The 22,069-nt window shown below is 44.7% G+C and overlaps 1 protein-coding gene across 1 annotated transcript in view; it reads right to left on the minus strand.

The window, feature by feature from the left end:
- The window catches only part of FBP2 (fructose-bisphosphatase 2), a 39,514-nt gene extending 17,662 nt beyond the window's left edge, over positions 1–21,852 (minus strand). Inside the window, exons 1-4 of the mRNA XM_054500603.1 lie at positions 21,585–21,852; positions 16,211–16,373; positions 13,721–13,813; positions 600–740 (exon numbers count right to left, since the gene is read on the minus strand). Of these exons, the coding sequence (XP_054356578.1) occupies positions 600–740; positions 13,721–13,813; positions 16,211–16,373; positions 21,585–21,754 (567 nt within the window). The 5' untranslated portion in view covers positions 21,755–21,852. The remainder of the gene's footprint in view (positions 1–599; positions 741–13,720; positions 13,814–16,210; positions 16,374–21,584) is intronic.
- Between the last annotated feature and the right edge of the window lie 217 nt (positions 21,853–22,069).

A 22,069-nucleotide genomic window follows, 5' to 3' on the forward strand; every position in this document is an offset into this window, starting at 1 on the left:
TCCATCTCCGCTGTCTGGAATGGTGCTTTGGGACACAGTAGATGCTCAATAGACAGCTGTAAATCAAAAACTTAAATACTTAACCTTTTGTCTAAGTGAACAAGAGGTTTTGACGTGTTCTTTGGTGAACATTATCTGAGTTTTCACAAGACCTCAGTATACTTGGCAAAGCATTTCACAATTGATGGGCAAGGCATCCAGCATTTAAAAGTGAAATTCACGGAGCATTCTACTGGATAGTGCTGCTCTAACGAACCCACGCTTCTGCTGGAAATTTGCAGCACTGTGTTTCTTAAATCATGGCGTTCTCATAAGCCAAAGAGATTGAGTGCATTTTTGGAAAATGAGCTTCTTAAGGACAGGGCCTGAGTTGATGCAACTGGCTCTGCAGGACACTCCTACCCCCGAGTGCCCTCACTGGGACAGAGGCCCTTCATGGTTTCTGATGATGGTTTTGCCTCCCCAAACTAGGCTCTCAGGACCCCTGGTCCCCAAAACAAGTATTAGGAATAACCAGGACATTATCGCAGAGAACTGGCATTAAGGCACAGAGGCCCATGGAGTCCCCAGGCACAGATAATGCCATATTCTGTACCTACCGGGTCAAGCATGAAGAGGTCCACGCCTTGCCCTGTGGAGAGAGCCACCAGGGTTGCACTACCGTACAGCGCATAACCTGCGGCCACAATATTGCGGCCACACTGCAGGGCATCCTTTTCAGAAGGCTCATCCTCTGAGGTCTGTGGAAGAGAGGGATAAATGCCATGTGTTATTGTTGTCTCTGGAGAGAACACTTTGCCAGGGGCCTGGGCTTCAGATCTCCTCAAATCACTGAAGGAAGCGCAGTTCTTTGAATTTTAAGCTGCTGCAAATCTATCCAGAGGAAACGAGTGGCCATGTTGCCAACAGTTCTAGCTGAACCATGGCAAGGAATGGCAAGAATGGCAAAGGCCATTCTTGGACTTCTTCCTTCCTGTTTTCCAAATGCATGTGTCTGTAGCCTGCCAAGAAAAGCACTCCCAGATGCTAAAACCGTAGCCCCTCTTCGTCATAAGCCATGTTCCCAAGCCACGATACTCACAACTCAGATCACTGAGCTGATCGTGCAGTGTCTCACTCTGCACACTCAACAGCCCTTTGGGGCAGATACCACCATCACCTCCATGGCTGAGAGGGAGAACTCTGAGAGCAAAACCACCTAAGATTAACAACCTACTGCAGCTGGAGCGGCTGCACAACTCGCCTAGCAGCAGGAAGCCCTGATTCTGCCTTTCTCTCTGACTCTGTGGACGCTCCTTCTCACTTGCTTCTCTTCCCTGCAGCACTTCTTCCTCTGATTCGTTAAATGTTGGTGCTCCTTCTGGTCCTTTTCTAGCCCTTGGTACATCCAACCAGTGCAAAATGATTCTTCCTCACCCGCTTATCCAAAATGGGGACTCTTAGCTGCTACATTTGTATTAAGTTACCCCATCTCCCACGACACACACACACGCACACTTATTTGATGGGGTCAAGGATAGATTCATATATTTGTGATTCAAACTGGCCCAATGTGAGTCTCTCCTCCAGAAACCTAGAATTGGAGTACAGCATTGTTGTGATGTACGTAGAAGCTTTGTAAACCCGAATATTCTTGCCCCCATGTTCTGACCTCATGGTCTGGTCTTCCAGCACTTGATGCCATGAGCACTCAGAGCTGCTTCTTTGAAGCTCCCAACACATTTTCATTCATGGGCTTAGTGTCTGACTTCCCAGCTAGACTGTGAGCAACTTGGTGGCAAGTACCAACTCCATCTTGTTCCTGTCTATTTTCCCATCACCTAGCACAATCCGGTCCACAGATATTGCATTTAATTCACACACACACACAACACACACATGAGTTTACACACACACATATATACATGCATACATATAGTGATTTTCAGCATAAGAATCCTATACACATTTTTTAGATTTATACTATTCCATTTTTTGTGTGATTGTAAATAGCACATGTTTTAAAATGTAATTATAATTATGAATTAGTTTATTGCTAATATATAGAAATCCAGTTGATTTTGTATCTTGATGTTGTATCGTGTGACCTTGCTAAACTCACTAGTTCTAGGAAGTGTTTTGGTTTTCTGTTTGTAGGTTCCTCGGGATTTTCTACATAGACCATCATGTCGTCTGCAAGGACAGTGTTATTACCTGCTTTCCAATCTGTATGCGTTTCATCATCTTCCTTGCCTTATTGTGCTGGCTACAACTTTCAGGATTACATATGTTGGGTAATAGTGGCGAGTGAGGACATCCTTGCTTTGTTACTGATCTTAGAGTATAAGCATTCACTCTTTCACCATTAAATGTAATGCTAGCTGTAGATGTACTTGATAGAGCTAAGGGACGCTCCTCCTCTATTTCTTGTTTTCTAAGACTTTCTTTTTTTTCAGAGACAGGGTCTTGCTCTGTTGCCCAGGGTGGAGTGCAGTGTCTTGGTCATGGCTCACTGCAGCCTCCAACTCCTGGGCTTAAGTCATCCTCCCATCTCAACTTCTTGAGTAGCTGGGACTACAGGTATGCACTACCACCCCCCTCTCCAGCTAAAGTCTTTTTTGAGATGGGGGTCTTGCTATGTTGCCCAGGCTGGTCTCAAACTCCTGGCCTCAAGCAATCCTCCTACCTCAGCAAGTTTTTTTTTTAAAATAATGAATGAGTGTTGAATTTGTTCAAATGTTTTTTCTCCATCAAAAGATACGATTGTGTGATTTTTCATCTTTAGCCTGTTGATATGGTGGATTACACTGACTGATTCTGAATACTGGATCAGTCTTCCATCACCAGAATAAACCCCACTCAGCCATGGTGTATGATTTATTTTATGTATTGTTGAATTCTATTTGCCAATATTTTGTTAAGAGTTTTTTATTTATTGATAAGGAATATTGGTCTGTGGTATTTTTTTGAACAATCTTTGTCTGGTTTTTGTATCAGGATAACACTGGTTTCATAAAATGAATTGGGAAGTGTTCCTTCCTCTTCTCTTTTCTGGAAGAGACTGAATAATCTGTGAATATTTGTTATGTTTTTCCAGTAAACTATCTGAGCCTGGAGATTTCTTTTCTCGGACATTAGTTTCTTAATAGTATTGAGCCCTGCAGATAGCCATTCAAAGTATCTGTTTTATATTGGGTGAGTTAGAGTACTGTAGTTTTTGAGACATTGGTTCGTTTCATCTAAGTTGTGAAATGTATGCATGTGGAGTTGTTTCTAATACTCTCTTTTTATCCTTTTGAAAAACAAGGCAACCTGAGATTAGCAATCTACTGCATAAATACACAATTCTCTGATCATTTTCTGGAGGTAAATTCCCAATAATTAAATAATTGGGTAAAAATCTTTTGATACATATTGAAAAATTGTCCTCCAGAAAGAGTGCATCAATTTATACCTTTACCACCAATAATAAGAGAGTTCATTTTAATTCAGCCTGGTAAACACAAGATAGCATTGTCTTTTCAACTTTGTCAATTTGACAGGTGGACAAAATGACATCTCTTTTGTTTTAACTTCTATTTTTTATGAGTCAGGTAAAACCTTTTATATGTTTATTTTGACCATTTTTATTTTGTAAGTTGTCTCTTTCATGTCTTGCTTATTTTTCTGTCAGGATATTCAACTTCTTGTTTATTTTAATAGCTCTTTATATATAAAGGATATTAATGTCTTGTATATGTCACAAATATTTTCCTCGATTATCATTGCCTTCTTATTTATGGTGCCTGTTTTTGCAGTGCAGTTTTAAAATTAAAATTATTCATGACATTCCATATGCTTTCTTCTCTTGTCTTTATGTTTAGACTGAATTTCTCCTACATCAAGACAGGATGACACAAATATTCTTGTCTTTTCTTTCTGGTTTTATTCCCCACCTCTCTACCAAACTCATCAACTCATCTGTAATTTATTTCTATGCATGGAAAAAAAAGAATGGTTCAGTTTTTGTATTTGTCTAACACGGTCCTGAGATTTCAAAAACCCAGTTTATATCAGCAATCTTCATTGCCATGACACCTTTCTCAGTAAATTTTATAGTAGTTTGCAAATGATTTAGTGCTGTCTTTTTATTTTTTTCTACACCAATTAAGTCCATCAGATAAGTGGTGCTTCCTGCCACTACTTTTTGGTAAAATTAATGAAAATTGCAAGAGCTCCATGTATTTGGTGGTAGAAATTATGAAATGTGGACTTTTTTCCTTTTTGTTGAGGTATAAAGCATATAGCAGAGCATACAAATCTTAATGGTACATCTTGATAAATTTTTACAAATATATAATATACACTTATGGGTATTTATAGAATATTTTACATAACATCCAGATCCATTTATATAACATTTCCAGCAACTAGTGGACTCTAAGCCTAGTGAAGCCAGGCCTAGTAGTCTCTTCCAGTCACTATCACCTCCTGCCAAAGGTAACCTCTATTCTCACCTTTATCACCAAATCTAACTTTATCTGGTTTGGAACATCATATAAATGAAATGACACTGCATGTATTCTTTTGTATGGCTCATGATTTTCAAGTTTATTTCTTTGCAATTTTACCTATGTTGTTATACATAGCAGTAGTTTGTTCTTTTTCATTGCTATGTAGTTTTCTGTTGTATGACTATATCACAATTTATTTCTCCATTCTCATGTTGATATGCATTTGGATTTTTCCGGTTTGGGGCTACTATGACTAATTTCTCCATCTTTGGGCAGACACAGCATTCCTTTCTTCTGTGTGGGTCCCAGGAGTGAAATTGCTTGGCCATAGTGTGTAAATATCTGTTTAGCATTAGTAGGTGCTATCAAATGTTTTCCAAAGTAGTTATACTATTTGATAGTCCCACCAACGAGGTATAAGAACTCCAGTTTCTTTGCCAACACTTGGTATGCTTAGTCTTTTTAGATTTAGCCACTCTGGAAGAGGAGAACGGTGTCTCGCTGTGGTTTTAATTTCCATCTTCCTAATGTAACTGGGCAGCTTAACTTCATAATACATTTTAAAACATTTTTCCCTTCTCTTGTGTTTCAAGATATAACCTTGAAGCAAACTGCAGAAGCCTTTTCTCTTAGCTATAAAATAGCTCCCTTTCTCACCATATATACTCCCTGCACATTTAGCTAACTGCATGCTAGTATCTATTATGTGCCTTCTTAGAAGTTCCAGGAGGTCATCTTGAGACAGACAGACCAAGCATGGAGACCTAGCTGCAAAAGTCCAGAGATTACTTGCATGCAGCTAATTAACAACTCGGCCACTGTTGAGATGATTGATGTCAGCCTGAGGTCCAGGTGGACTGGCACCAAAGATAATCATAAAAACAAGACACAGAGATACTGTACTCAGCACAATTCTTGCATGCCCTCCTTAATCAAGTTTTCCTCTTTTAAACCCCTCCCTTCCCCCGAAATAGTCAAAGTGGTTGCTTTGATGGGAATCTGGCCACTTCCCCTTTATTAGTTGTGATTAATAAAGTCACTTTCTATCTACCAGGCCTCACTCTTGTTAACTGGACTCTGCAGGCAGCGAGCGTGTGGACCTGCATTCAGTTACAATTTTAGTGGCCCATACAGTGTGCTCTGGGGGCCCAAGCCCATGGTCTGGTTTCTATTGGACAGGGCCTGTGGGGCTGCCTGTGGGCTCCAGTTGCTTGTGGCTACCTGACCCCTTGGCTGGAATGCTAGGGAGTCTCCTGCAGCGGCCTAGATGCTTTTGTCTTGGGGATCCTCTCTTTCTCTTCCTGCTGCAGTGCCTGCTACCTCCAATATTTCACTGGTGCACTGAAAGTGACTTTTAGAGAAGTGACAAACTTTGGAATTTTGGAACTTTGAAACTTTGGAACTTGGTGAGTTAGTCGGAGTGCATTTGACCACCATCTGCCTCTTTTGGGATGTCACTGGGACTCTGCTCTATTTAGACTTGGCCACTAGTGACACCATTTGAGCATTTTATGCATTTGTATTTGTTTGTATTTGTGGCACCCTTGGGGCCTTGGTGGGTTCAGGCTGTTCCAGGGTGGGGGTTGGGGGGGCATTGGAAACTGAGGTGAGGGATTTGGGACTCTACTCAGCCCTCCCTCCCCCCACTTCTTCCAAGTCATCCTCCGGATAATCTTGGAGCACCTACAGCCTTATTCCTCTTGGCCAAAAGCACCCATAGCTCCCTCTGGCTAGAAACATTTCACCTTGACTGGTGACCTGCAAAGGTGGGAAGGGTACTTCCCACACCATGTAGGTCTGGGGCACTGAGGCTCTCCCTGACGGGAGATAAACCTGGGTGGTGAAGGTACTGACCCCATGCCTTGCAGTGGCTGAAAGGCTCACAAGCCTCCCCTCCTTCCTTTCTCTTTCTTCTTCCTTCCTGTAAAACTTGACCTTTGTCCTCTACATCTCTTTCTTTTCTTTTTCTCATTTCCTGTCCAATCCAGGGGTTCAGCCTTGAAGGAGAAAAACAGTTTCCAACATCATGGCCTCTGATTTTGTCATCTTCTCTGGGACTGGTTACATATTCTGGCCCATTTTTGTGCACATTTTAAACTGATGGGCAAATTACAACAAGAAAAATTCAGAGTTCAAATGGTTAACCTACACTGTGGAGTTAAGTAGAATATTCTTTAGCTCTCTACCTTCCTCTTTTTTGCCTGCTTTAAATCTGCTGTTATTAAACTGCTGGTGCGAGACAAGACTCATTATTTATGGTCTAAATTGAATATAAACATAGAAAACTCATTTGAAACTGAACAGCAAAAAGGGGTAAAAGATTTAAAAAGAAAAAAACCCAAACTGCCATACAGACTGCTTTACCCCAAATTTTGGCTGCCAGCTTTCCTTGGATTACCTATCAGGGCAAACAAAGTTAGCCACGTGGACAGCTTCCAATTTTGTCAGAAAAACAACTTGGAGCCAGCTTTTATAGGTCAGTGAGTTTGTGATGCTATCTCATGATTAGAGTTCTCAGATAAAAGCTCTTAGACCTTCGTTTGTGTATGAATGTATACATGTTTAGATATGTTTATGTAATGTACATGTTATAGTTATGTTCTGTGTCGTGTCTAGCATCCTACCAAATTGGCTTATAAGTAAACAAGTACACATAAATTAAGTTCAAATGCTTTCCAAGTTCGCATGAATCTTTGAATAAAACTGGCGTCAAAAATTATTAGTAAAATAAAAACAAAAATGCCTTCAGAATCATCAGCATACATTTGTGTCTAAGCAAATAAATTTTATATTTGTCTCTGCTGCTAAATGTTTAAAGTGTCAGTGTTTGGCGCAAAGATTGTAAGACTATAACCCAGGTAAACATAGAGTAATCTTTGTGTAATTTTTTTGACAAATAAGACTAAGTTAGGATTGTTCGTTCAATGAAAGCAACTGAATCCTCTGAGTTATTGGCAAAATGCCCATGGATTTAACTTTGAGGTTTTTACTTAGGTGTTCACCTAATGTTCGGACTTTTAAAATGATTAACAGGGAAATAACTTTAAATAATGACTTTGTATAATATCTGTTTTCAAAAAGAATCTAGCTAAACTTAAAGATTAAAAAATTAAATACACATAAATGAAATATATGTTTTTAAGTGAATTTTTTCTGTAATTTAAAATCTTAAAGTTATTTTAAATTAAATAATAAATGCTTATTGGATGTCTGGGTTATTTCTAATTTTTTAAAAATTATAATAAATTATGGGAATAATTTACAATAAAATATGGGAAAACATGGTTCTAAAATTGTGAAATGACTTCATCTATAAAATGCTAACATCTGACAAACCGTTCAGGATTTCTTGCTTACTAAGTTTCCACTAAAATTTAAAGTTAGTAGAAATAAAAATTCTAATGACTATATAATTCTATAAATCGTATTCTTATTGTAAAAATAATTTTATAGGCTGGACGCGGTGACTCAGGCCTGTAATCCCAGCACTTTGGGAGGCTGAGGCAGGCAGATCACAAGGTCAGGAGATCGAGACCATCCTGGCTAACATGGTGAAACCCAGTCTCTACTAAAAATACAAAAAATCAGCTAGGTGTGGTGGCAGGCACCTGTAGTCCCAGCTACTCAGGAGGCTGAGGCAGGAGAATGGTGTGAACCCAGAAGGCGGAGCTTGCAGTGAGCGGAGCTTGTGCCACTGCACTCCAGCCTGGGCAACAGAGAGAGATTCTGTCAAAAAAAAAAAATTTAAAAAAAGGTTATTTTAAAAGAGAGAATAATTTTATATATTAAAAAAAAAACTTGGCCAGGCACGGTGGCTCATGCCTGTAATCCCAGCATTTTGGGAGGCCAAGGCAGGCAGATCACGAGGTCAGGAGATGGAGAGCATCCTGGCTAACACGATGAAACCCCGTCTCTACTAAAAATACACAAAATTAGCCGGGCGTGGTGGTAGGCACCTGTAGTCCCAGCTACTCAGGAGGCTGAGGCAGGAGAATGGTGTGAACTCAGTAGGTGAAGCTTGCAGTGAGCCGAGATTATGCCACTGCACTCCAGCCTGGGTGACAGAGTGAGACTCTGTCTCAAAAAAAAAAAAAAAAAAAAAAAAAGTGTGGTAAATTCTTGTCCTAAAAATAATGACTGATATCCAAAGAAACAAAATTTAGGACAAGTCAAAAAGTTTAAGCATGTTGTAAATGGTTTGTATAAATTGTATTAAAGTTTGTGGAGAATTTATAAAAGAATTTTGCATGTGATTAAGTTAACTATAATTAAAAGGGGATTATTTATAATAGCCCTTTATGTTTAAAGCAATGTTGTCTGTCTTAAGGTATTTATTTGCTCCTAATAACAAGAAATTTTACTTTTATAACCTCTTTCTCTTAAAAACTTCTCAGAATCATATCTCAGAAGTTTGGCTTTACTGTGTCTTGCTGCTTTCAGCTTTTTCTCCCCTTGAGAAGGCCTGAGAGGATAACTCTCTCATTCAGCTTTTTCCTCAACTCTTGTGACCTTTTTCCTCCAATTTTATTATTATGGCCTGGCACTAAAATGTTTTATCTTAAAGGTCTAGAAAAGCAATGTTTTCCTACATTATTACTTGGTTCTGTACTTTCCTTGATATGTCTAAATTTGTCAACATGATTAGAAAGCTTCTCATGCAGTTACTGAGAATTATCTGTTTCCCTGATACACTCCCAGTTTGACTTCCAGGTTATCCAAATAGGCTTCTCCTAAAGAGAAGCAGCTACACTGCAGGTTTTTCTTTCCCTGTCCGGTAATTCACTTAAGAAACAACATTTTACATTTTATCAGAATAATTCCTATGTTGTCTTTATTAGGTTTTAATTGCTTAGAAAAGTTGAGATCTAAAAGGGTTAAAGTTTGTACAACCATATAACCTTCTGTATTGCCTTTTATTTGTTTGTTTGTTTGTTTGTTTGAGACAGAATCTTGCTCTGTTGCTCAGGTTGCAGTGCAGTGGCACAGTCTCAGCTCACTGCAACCGCCACCTCCTAGGTTCAAGTGATTTTCATGCCTCAGCCTCTCAAGTGGCTGGTCCAACACACCCAGCTAATTTTTGTATTTTTAGCAGAGACAGTGTTTAGCCATGTTGGCCAGGCTGGTCTTGAACTTCTGGCCTCGAGTGATCCACCTGCCTCAGCCTCCCAAAGTGATGGGATTACAGGTGTGAGCCACCATGCCCAGCCTGGATTGCCTTTTAAATCTTTCAATTATCACTCTGGTTAAATGAGCAACTATTGTTTAACAATGACCTACAGTTCTGTTTTAATCAATTGTTTTGAGCCTTTTAACATCTTTAACATTTTCAAATTGAATCCTAAATTAAGTTTCTGACTTTCTGCTGGGGTTTACCAAAGCTATAAAAATTAATCACCACTAGGTTTTAAAATCATTTTACAGTTTCCAGACAGGTCAAAGTCTCTAGTATCACTACCTCCAGTCCCTAAAAAAGGCCCTTATCAGGTACTATTAACAAATCCTTGTGCAGTTAAGTTACAGGGCTTTGACTCCTGGGTGCACATATTTCATCTAAAGAAGGCATTGGCTCCTGCCAGTATCTGATACCAAACTCAAGCCAACCAAAGCCTTGTCTCTGGATTCAGGCAAAGGTGACAATCAAAGTCACCTGCTTTAATGAGACACAAGGACAGCCTTGTAGTCAAAACCAGTAAGATTAATTTATTAATTTTGCCTCTGTCTAAAGTAATATGATTTATTCTATGCCTTAACACCAAATAATTAAAATGCTTAACTACCTATAAGCCTCCTTTCCTTTCATTCTCAGAACTAGGCTGGGCTTATGATGCTTTAAAACATTACTAATTCTTTGTATTTTGTTTTACCTCCAGAATTGAAACTATTCAATCCCCCAGGCCTAAAGACTATCGTGGAAGAAGTGAGCATCTGAGATAGTAAGGGCCAGTCTTATGGGATCAAATTAATTCAGAGCCTCCAAATCCAGGACGGACACAGAGAGGCTTCAACAGCTGAACAAAATGCTTGCGTTTTGTGCAGCTAAGTGCTACTAGCCAAGCTCACAGTAGCTCGATGTATAGATTTGTAGATAAGTCCATTTTGGAAGCTTGCCTTTTGGCTTTGGGTTTTTGGCTTTTACATTGCTTAAAAGGGGTTTTAAGGTTAATGAGTGCCTGCCCACCTCCATTCCCATCTGGCCTGGAACATTTAACTGGCTTTCACTGTTTTGACTCTAAGTCCCTGGGCCATAGGGGTCCCATCGAGGAACATGATGGACCCTGGGAAGGTAACCATACCACCCCAGCATCCATATGGGACAAAATAAAAGCTTGGCCATCAATACTGCCCCTGGAATACCTTGACAAAAAAGAGAGAATATAAACTAAAATAAAATCCTAAGCCTCTCAACAGACTGAATGGACCTGCCTCTTGGCCAAAGGAAATCCCCAGATAAACTGAAAAATGAGTTCAGGCCATGGCAGGAAGCGGGATCAGGCATGCCTCCCTACACCTTCCCCCACTTTTTGGAATTAGGCACAACTGAAAACCCTAAGATTGACAAAATAGGCTGTTTGTCACAATAAAATACCCAATTAGAAATGGGACCTAAGGCCACGCCAGGCAAGGGTTAGTCACTCACTCCTATATTGAAGTGGAAACCATGTCCTAACTGCCATGGTTTTTCTTTTTCTCTAGCAGCCAAACAAGCGCTGGCCTTAAGATCAGCTGACTAACTCACCCCCAGCCTCTTGTTCCACCAGCCAAGACTACAGCTTTAATTAGACAAAAGACTAAATTTCAGTAGCTCTCCTGATAAAAGACCACCAACCATGGGCTAGGTCTGGCCAGTTTACAGAAAGCACACACTGTGTGCCTTTATGTCCTAGAAAGACCTTTTGATATACAAGGCCTAAATGGAATACATTCCACCCCAAAATAAACATGGGTCATACATGCATATTTATTCAATACACATATGTCAGGACCATCTTCATAAATATTCGTAGCTCCTCCTATAATCTGTTAAATATGTGTGTGTGTGTGTGTGTGTGTGTGTGTGTGTGTAGTTTGTTTGTTTTGAGAGGGAGTCTTGCTCTGTTGCCCAGGCTGGAGTGCAGCAGTGCAATCTCAACTCACTATAACTTCCACCTCCTGGTTCAAGCAATTCTCATGTCTCAGCCGAGTAGCTGGGACCACAGTCACATGCCACCACTCTTGGCTAATTTTTTTTTTTTTTTTTGAGACGGAGTCTCACTCTGTCACCCAGGCTAGAGTGCAGTGGCGCCATCTTGGCTCACTACAAGCTCTGCCTCCTGGGTTCACGCCATTCTCCTGCCTCAGCCTCCCAAGTAGCTGGGACTACAGGCACCCACCACCACACCTGGCTAATTTTTTTGTATTTTTTGTATTTTTAGTAGAGGCGGGGTTTCACCATGTTAGCCAGGATGGTCTCGATCTCCTGACCTCGTGATTCTCCTGCCTCGGCCTCCCAAATTGCTGAGATTACAGGCGTGAGCCACCCTGCCCAGCACCCCCCTTTTTTTTTTTTTTTGAGACACAGTTTCACTCTTGTTGCCCAGGCTGGAGTGCAATGGCGCAATCTCAGCTCACTGCAGCGTCTGCCCCCGGGTTCAAGCAGTTCTCCTGTCTCAGCCTCCTGAGTAGCAGGGATTATAGGCGCCTGCCACTATGCCCAGCTAATTTTTGGTATTTTTAGTAGAGATGGGGTTTCACCATGTTGGCCAGGCTGGTCTCAAACTCCTGACCTCAGGTGATCCGCCCACCTCAGCCTCCCAAAATGCTGGGATTACAGGCATGAGCCACCATGCCCAGCCTGTTAAATATGTATATTTCACTAACCTGTTGTCAAGCCCCACAGGAACCCCAGATGTAATTGACAGTGGGGACCATGAAGTATAAGTAAAACTAAGTGCTGTACATACTTCCTGAATAACACCCAAAACATATCCTCAGCCCCACAAGACACGGAAAAGCAAACTGCTACTATGTCTTAATCCCACAATGTCTTTAAATCATATGGCTTTAGATATCCTAACTACAACCCAAGGCAACACTTGTGCATGAATTAAGGCTGAGAATTAGATATCTACCAGATTATCCTCACAATATAACCCAAACTATACAGGCCTTAAATACTCATATTTCTGCCATAGAGTCCCTATCTTAAGACTCTGTAAGAGCACGGTTTAGTCAACTTCCTAATACATAGAAGACTCTCAAATACAATGTAACTGGCACTCTGCTTATTGTTCTCTTTGGTTGCTATGGATTGTTTGTTTGAGAGAGAGTCTTGCTCTGTCACCCAGGCTGGAGTGCAGTGGCGTGATCTCAGCTCACTGCAAACTGCACCTCCTGGGTTCAAGCAATTCTCGTGCCTCAGCCTCCTGAGTAGCTGGAATTACAGGCGTGCACCATCACCCTGGCTAATTTTTGTATTTTTAGTAGAGACGGGGTTTCACCATGTTTCCCAGACTGGTCTCGACCTCCTGACCTCAGGTGATCCGCCCGCCTCGGCCTCCCAAAATTCTGGGATTACAGGTGTGAGCCACCGCAGCTGGCGAGGTTGCTATGGGTTTTATTGCTGTTGTAAACTTTATATGGAATGAAGGACAAGTTTTCTGAATTGTGAAGTTTCTAGTCCTGCTGGATGTCACAAACCCACCCAGCTCTCTGTTGCTAAGATTTCAGGGTAGGCAGAATGGCCCAAAAGATACGCCAGTCCCCAGGATCTGTGAATACCCAGCATTACATGGCAACAAAGACTTTTCAGGTGTACTCAGGGGTCTGGATTTCAAATAGGGAGATCACCGTGGACCTTCCAGGTTAGATTAGTTCAATCTAATCCAATGAGCGTTAGCAGAAAAGTTTCTGCAGCTGGGGACAGGAGAGAAGAGGCAAGAGGGGGAGAGGATGTCAGAGATTCAGAATGCCACCTGGAACCTAATGCCATGTCTGACATTTGTGTTGCACCCAGACTCTCAAAACAAGATCTCAGCTGTCCTTCTGTGTTACCCTCCCAGGAATGCCAGAAAGTAGGCAGAGGGAGAATCGCCAATCCAGTTCTTCTAATGAGGAGCCCCAGGCAGAGAAAAGTTGGTGGTTTGCCTACAGTGGCTTTTCTCGTTAGTGGGAAGACAGAGGGTAGGACTCCAAACACATGGCTCTCAGCCCAGGAACCTTCCAGAGACCACCACAGGAAGGAGGTGTAAAATGTCAGCCTGTCTGCTCACCTTTCTGTAGATGGCAAAGATGGTTCCGATGGAGGCCAGGCAGTCAATATTGGAAGATCCATCCAGTGGGTCAAAGCAGACCACGTATTTCCCCTAAATCAGAGAGGAAAGCACCAACTGGTCAGCACATCTTCCCATTAGCACAATTGCTCTGTTTCAGGGCTGTATGTGGCAGAGTACACCACATCGAAAAGAGATTGAGAACCACAGCATATCCTTATCAAAAAACACCATGACTTACGGAGGGCAGGGTGCCAGCTTATATACAAATACTTCTCCGGGTTTTGTATCCATCTCACCTGTCTGATGCGAAGACCAGAAGATAAAGTGGGTGCGTCTTGAGAGACCAATGACCCCCACACCCACCCACTCTGCTGTCACAGGCAGCTCAAGCCATCAAGGGAAGCCCCAGGTCCTTTTTATAGCCCCCTGTGTGCAAGGTCACGAGAGACCCTTAGTGATGGGGACTGGAACCCCCAGGCCAATTAAACATGGGTAATGCAACTTCAAGAGAAATGAGGGTCATTTCTCCCTCCACTTGATTTAGTTTTCCCTGAATTTCCAGTGAGTATTGGCCTAGCTTCATTTGAGCTTTGTTTCTGTTTTTTTCCTTGCTCAGCCAGAGTAGAAAAGAAAAGTTAGATAATTTGTAAACTTGGAAATTCCCCAACATCTCTATAATAATGCAATTTTTAAAAAAAAATCCAATTTAGCCCATTCATTCATGCATGCATGCATTCAGTAGATACGTGTTGAGCTTCCAGCATATGCTGGGAACTGTTCAAGGCCCTGGGGTTTGTTTCCAGGGGGGCAGCGATCCCGGCAGCAAGGCTGGATTTCCTGGCACTGACATTCCAGTGGGAGAACAGACAGAGAGCACACAGGTCAGGACACACACAAGCAGGCTGTGGCACATGCCCTAAGGAAAACCCACATAGGCTGGGGGCTGGAGAGCCATGAGGGGGGTCACATTTGATGACAGGCCTGACTAGAATTAAGGAATGAAGAAACACACAGAGACCTAGAGAGCAAAATTGTTTTTTTGTTTTCTTGTTTTTGTTTTGTTTTTTTTTTGACAGAGTCTCACCCTATTGCCCAGGATGGAGTGCAGTGGTGTGGTCAGAGCTCGCTGCAGCCTAGAGATCCTGGGCTCAAGCAATCCTCCCACCTCAGCCTCCCAAAGCGCCGGGATTGCAGGCGTGAGCCACCGTGACCATCCTAGAGAGAAGAATTTTTGGCAGACAGATCAGCAGGTTTGGAGTATTCAAGAGCTGCCACGGGCCAGGCGTGGTGGCTCACGCCTGTAATCCCAACACTTTGGGAGCCTGAGGCGGGTGGATCACCTGAGGTCAGAGTTCAAGACCAGCCTGGCCAACATGGCGAAACCCCGTCTCTACTAAAAATACAAAAATTAGCTGGGTGTGGTGGCGCATGCCTGTAATCCCAGCTACTCAGGAGGCTGAGGCCGGAGAATTGCTTGAACCCGGGAGGCACAGGTTACAGTGAGCTGAGATCGCGCCATTGCACTCCAGCCTGTCCAGCTGGGCAATAGAGCAAGACTCCGTCTCAAAAAAAATAAATAAATAAATAAATAAAGGAACTGACATGAAGACCTATGTGGCTATGTGGCTCAGGCCAATCGGAGAAGACAATGGTAGATCAGACTGGAGAGAGAAACAAGGGTCATATCAACTGAAACTGAAAGTTGGAAGTAATAGGTGTGATGTAGCTAAAATTATGTGAGACAAGGGCAAAAGTGCCTTGTGCAGTACCTGGCATACAGCAGAGGTTAAATAAATTTGGCTTTACTTTAACTTCTTTTCCATTCCTCCAGCTAATCACAAAGAAATGGCCTTTTGTCTATTGACTGTATTGCAGCTGAACATTGATTGAAACTTTTGGCCATTGGCAAACCTCTCTGTATGATAAGCTGTGTGTGAACCCATAGTGAATGCAGACCCTGCCCAGCCGTGCCTGCCTTCACCGACTTCACCATCCTACGAGGCAAGAGCACAGGAGGCTTGTGGTTTTGTTTCTGGACCAGTCTAACAGCTTGTCAGGCACAAAGAAATCTCTGCTGAAACTGTAACCCCTCGCAAAGTGCGGGCTGGGGGCGGGGGTGGAGATGAGAAGGCGGGGGCAGTGAGAGGCTGTACAGTACAGCTCTTCCCTGGACTCCACAAGGTTAAGCCCCCAAAAATTTGGCTCTTGTTACTGATTAAGTGAACAGCCACGAACAAGCGCCCACTGAGGCGGTTCCTGCATCACTCTGAACTATTTCCTGAATGAATCACTGTCCTACTGTGGAGTCTTCTTTCTCTAGACAGCACAAGCTTTCCAACTAGAGAAGTATGCAATCCTTTGTTTCCAGAAAACAAATGTTAAGAAAAAGAGGAGAATCCCGGGAATTAAAGAAAAGCAAGGCAGCTTATTTCCGGCTCAGTATCATCGTCTACTGGCGAGCGCGGGCACCGCAGCCCCAGGACGCACCCTCTTCTCCTTGGCGGTGATGATGGCGTCCTTATTCTCTTCTGAGACCAGGACGCAGGTGCTATAGGAGGATTGGAGCATGTTGATCACGAGGGAATTGGATAGCACGTCCAGTTTCTTCACCTCATCTCCCGTCACGTTCACGCTTCCTGCGATTCCATACCTGAGAAGACAAAAGGCTGAATGAGGAAGTCACTGGGGGGTCTTAACTCCAGCAAAGAGCCCGGGACCCTAAAATGCCAGCAGTGCACTCCTCTCTCGTTCTGTATCTCTGGAGTCTCCAAGTCACACGTGCAGAAGAAGGCGATTATGCCTCGCAGGATGCCTTTCAGCCTTGCCTCCCTTACACCTTGGAGTCGTTGTCATATTTTCTTAGGCTTCCAATGAGATGACCCAGGATTCAGTCTCACTAAAACACAAACCCAGGCTCAGCACGGGGAGATGGAGCAGACGGGGGGGCTCATCAAATCAGACCCATTGCCATAACTGAGGACTCTAAAAGTAAAGGACCGTGGCCTCCAGCCCCTGGAATTTGTTTTTTCCCTTTTTTTTTTTTTTTTTTTTTTTGAAACGGAGTCTTGCTCTGTCGCCCAGGCTGGAGTGCAGTGGAGCGAACTCTGCTCGCTGCAAGCTCCGCCTCCTGGGGTCACGCCATTCTCCTGCCTCAGCCTCCCGAGTAGCTAGGACTACAGGCGCCCACCACCACGCCCGGCTAATTTTTTTCTGTATTTTTAGTAGAAGCGGGCTTTCACCATGTTAGCCAGGATGGTCTTGATCTCCTGACCTGGAGATCCACCCGCCTCAGCCTCCCAAAGTGCTGGGATTACAGCCATGAGCCACCGTGCCCAGCCAAGCCCTGGAATTTCAAGTCTTTGTGGATTGTCCTCACACAGTGCCCTGCTGGAATGAATTAAAATTGCCCTGTGGTAGCTTGGTGTTACTTGAACTGAGAAGGAAATGTGGGGGCAGACTTATTTCATTTTTTTCTTCACTGCCATCCCAAGCAGTATAAGAGAGTGCTACTACGAGAATTCTATGCCAGTCAGGGCCAGGGCCTCATGCCTGTAATCCCAGCACTGTGGGAGGCCGAGGCGTGTAGGTCGCTTGAGCCCAGGAGTTCAAGACCAGTCTGGGCAACACAGTGAGACCCTGTCTTTACAAAAAAATACAAAAATTAGCTGGATGTGGTGGCACACACCTGTAGTCCCAGCTGCTTGGGAGACTGAGATGAAAGGATCATCTAAGCCTGGGGAGGTGGAGGTTGCAGTAAGCTGTGATCACACCACTGCACTGCAGCCTAAGCGATGGAGTGAGACCCTCAAAATAATTCTATCTAGAGGCTTTGGGTTTTAGAGCATTCATATGCAAAGGTTTCCCCACTTCCACCCTTGCCCCTTCAGGGGGTTCTCAACACACCAGCAGGAGGGGTCCTCCTAAAGTGCCCTCCAGTCTTACCCAGAGGCAAAATCCAAGTCCCCAAGTGGGTGTCAGGCACCACCGTGGAATCTCTGTGCCCGGGTTGGCATGGCTGCCCATCTCTCTCATCCTCACAGGGCCAGCCCTAGCCTCTGAAACCTCCAAGGCACACACCTGCCTTGTGACTGACTGCCCACTGGCCTTGCTGCCCCACCTGGGACACTCTTCCTCAAGAGCCATGTGGCGGCCACCCCAGTCAAGCTTTGGCTCAAGGATCATCTCTCAGTGGTGCCTTCTCTGGCCGTCTGTTTGGAGCAGCATCCCCTGGTCCCCAACATCTTACTCGATGCATTTTCTCCTCTGCCCTGACCACCTTCTAGCTCCTGTTTATTGTCTGTGAGCTTCCACAATGGCAGGATTTTTTTTCCCATTCTGAGGGAAGCCGTATCCTTCATGTGTCCACCCTGAACCACTACAGCAAGGCTCAGCCACCCTGCCACCCTCTCACGTTCCAACAGCCGCAGATGTCCCTGGGCCAGCACCCAGCAAGGGGCTCTGGTCCTTCTCGCCTTCACTAATGGTGTTCCCACCACAGCAGTGCTCTCTGCCCAGCTTTCTTCCTGCTCTTCCTCCTTTTCCTCTCTGGGACGCCTCCCTGGTCCTCTCAAGTGGGCCCCATACACCAGAAATACCACATCATCCCTCCTCAGTGTTCACCACACTCATGGACCGGCTTCCTGCTGCATGACCTGCTTGCAGAGGGCAGAATTCGTCCTTCTGTCTGTTTCTGCAGTGCCCAGACACACAGCGCGTGCTCCATGTCTGTTCACTGAGTTATGAGGAAAGGATGGCAAGAAAGGAATTTCCTTTCCCTCCTGATGTGAATGCTATTTATTTGTGAAAGGAAATCTCAGGTGGTTCTAACAAGCAGCCAGGGTTGAGAACCACTGATCTACCTTAAGCTGGGGACAAACTCATTTCCCACCCTCTTCCCTGAACGGCACCCCCACCTCACCCCCAAACACCAACCCCCACCCACGGCACATCATTTGGTGTCTGAGGAACCATGATGTGATCAGTCAGCTGTCTTGGAAAACACTCCTAGCAGCCTCACCCCAAAGACTGTGCCTCCTGGTCAAGACAAAAGCAAGCAAGCAACAGCAGCAACAAAACTAGGTTGACCGCATCTGAGTTTCAGGGGACCACAAACGCAGGCCCTGGTTCGATATGGAATCTGGATACGCTTGCCGCTGGAGAATGAACAGCGGGCCCAGGCCTGCGGTGGGCAGAGCTGAGAAACAGGCTCTGTCCTGCGCTTTGCAAATCCCCCCTCATCCGTCTAACCCCACCGCTCAGCCGACCCCCTGCACCCTCCCTCCAGGTACTGGGCAGCACCCCTCCTCCTGGAAAGAATGGAAACTCACCAGGAGATGTGAGTTCCCGGCAATAGCTTCACCTCAGATGATGGGTGAAAGGGGCTCTCTAGCCCGTAGGACAGTATCTTGCAGAGTTCTGACAGGCACTAAAGCTCACGGACAGTCTCTAAAGGAATGTTCCCCCACGGCCATGAGAAAGCCAAGGAGAGGCTCCGAGCGGGCACTCCAGCCTCTCTTGTTCCCACCATAAGGAGAAGAGGAAAGAGAAGGGGAAAAGGAGACTCTCATAACTTTTAAATTGCATTCATGGAGCCCTTGCTAGAAATATCTCCCCAAAAGGAGCCAAGGGCTTGCGGTCCCCTGCCTGGGCGGTGGTGGGAGTGTGAGACAGGCCACACACAGCCTGGCTGCTGCAGGATGGAACACCACCTTTTCCCTTCCTGAGAAACAATGCCAGGGTCTTTTTAAAAATAATCCAAGTATCTTCTTAGAAAGAAAGAATTTCTAGCCACTGGGCTTCCCCTGCTGCCTCCCTGGGTGTCTGTTACACAGGGGCCGGGGAAGGATGCTGTCTGACTTGGCAGAATATGGGGCCCCTGTTGGCCCCAGGACCCTGCCTCAGCCACCCAGAGGCTTCCACTGGCTGCGCCTGCCACCCAGTGGTCATTGACAGCTCAGGCACAGGCAAATCTGGTCTGGGCTTGGAACCGCGGTAGTGATAGGCACTGTGCGTGTTTTACGGGGCCGGCACAGTTGAAGTCGTCATCACATGCGTTTGCTAACTCTGCAACAACCCTAAGAGTTAGGGGTGCTACTATCCTCTCCATCTCACAAAGGGAATCTAAGGTCCTAGCAAAAGTAAGTCACGCCCATTATCACACGATAGGAAATGCCAAATTAATAAGCACCTCAATTATCCAGTTCCTAGGGCCATTTTGTCTCCTTGCTCAACCGCCATAAAGTCAGAGTTTTGCAGCAGATAAGCAAGACCCCTACCATGGCAGCCACTGCCTAGCCAAGAGCCCTGCACAGAGGGGGAGCCTGATTTATATGGGTGAATCACCCTGAGATGGACTCAGGCAACAGCGCTGAGGATAGCAGTGTCTGCATAGGGAGAGGCAAAGTCCCTGTCTACCGTCACTCAGCAGGGCTGTAACCCACAGGAGCAGGACAGGGTACCGCCTGCCCTCACATTCTGGAAGGCGATTAAATGCAGAGCGTGGCTGTTATTGCCAAATGGGGTAAAAACAGAGCTGAAGCATCCACACACAGGAAAAAAGCAAGGATAATGCACTGTTAACCTGGGTCCTGCTACTGGGTCACCACCCCTAAATAAATACAGTCTGTGGTGATCAAATGATAATTACATCTTGTAATCTAATGCTATCACTTTTTGTGTTAAAAGCACTTAATTGTTCAGAGTAAATATTTTAAATGATTGGACTTTGTTAGCTCCTCGTTTTGAGTCTCTTTCATCCCCAAAATATGTGTTCCTTCAGCTCCTGAGAGGACCTCCCCTGGAATTATTACAAGGGAAGCCCAAAGAAAGCTGGGGTTTTGTTTGTTTGTTTGTATGTTTTGAGATGGAATCTCGTCCTGTCACCCAGGCTGGAGTGCAGTGGTACGATCTTGACTCACTGCAACCTCCATCTCCCAGGTTCAAGTGATTCTCCTGCCTCAGCCTCCCGAGTAGCAGGGACTACAGGTGCCCGCCACCACACCCAACTAATTTTTGTATTTTTAGTACAGACAGGGTTTCAACATGTTGGCCAGGATGGTCTTGATCTCTTGACCTCATGATCCACCCACCTTGGCCTCCCAAAGTGCCAGGATTACAGGCATGAGCCACCATGCCTGGCCACCGGGTTCTTTTTATTACAGACTTAAACTGGACACTGGGCTGTGACCATCAGCAGTGTAATGTGAACTTGGCCTCATCCATGCTTGGATAAAGCACCAAAGAGAACCCTGTGGAAGAAACCTCTGCACTCCCCTCCCAGGACTAGCACCTCCCAGGTTCCTGCACACCAAGTGGAGGTGAAGATAAAGAGAGTCACAGAGAAGAAATAAAACACCTAGCCAGCAAAACACTCCTTTAGATGATGAGAGAGCAGATGCAGGAAGGGGCTCTACCAAGCTTCCTATGTCGTAAATAATTTCCAGCTCCTAATATATTTGCAAAGCTTATTACAATAAAACACTCATGTCTGCAAAAGGCATAAAGAGATATTTCACGTCATCCCTCTACTTCTTTGTTCCAGTGAGACTCTCTCTGTGCAAATACAAGTCATGATAACACAATACCTATTTTAATGCAACAAGCCACTGCACTTGGTATCATTATAATAACTGGAAAAATTATATGTATATTTCTTCATAGCGTGTTTTCGTTCCTTTTTCAAAACAAGTCAAAGTCCCCTTTATCAAAGCACACATGATAAGAACTTGAAATGCAGCTTCCATCTAGGGCACACAGGGCCAATAAGCTTTGGACCCAGTTTCTTGCAAAAGCACCTGCAGCTCCCACACCCCTGCCTGGGCCTGGGGTGCTCTGTGCCCCATGCCTGCTCCCCAGGACTCACAGGTGGGCCAGGCCGGCCTTGCGCACAGCCGAGGAGATGGCTTTGATGGCCGTCAGCATTGAGTTCAGCAGCTGGGTGAGCTCCCCAGTCCCTTTGGCCTGACGCCCCTTTTCCATAACATAGCGGGTCAGGGTGAGCATGTCGGTTTCGAAGGGGCTTCTGTCCGTCATTTTGGCTGGAATGCTTCAAATCCTTTTCTCCCGGCAGGAAACCTTGCTTACCTCTGAGGGCTGCAGCTCCGCAGTGTGGAAGCCGATAAGAAATCTGTGCTGGCCCTGCCAGGATCTCTAAGGAAAAGGGCCCAAAACACATGACTCAAACAACTGCTGGGGCCCTCAAGGAACTCCCTCTGGCCTCGGGGACTGCGGCAGCTGCCAGGGAGCCGCAGCAGTCTGTAAATAGGACAGGCTGCCCAGAAACATGGAGCTGCTTTCTCCTGCTGAGCACCCCCTTTCAAGATACCAAGAAGCCACCATTTAGGCACA

This window comes from Pongo pygmaeus, chromosome 13, assembly GCF_028885625.2.
Source record: "Pongo pygmaeus isolate AG05252 chromosome 13, NHGRI_mPonPyg2-v2.0_pri, whole genome shotgun sequence".
Taxonomy (NCBI): domain Eukaryota; kingdom Metazoa; phylum Chordata; class Mammalia; order Primates; family Hominidae; genus Pongo; species Pongo pygmaeus.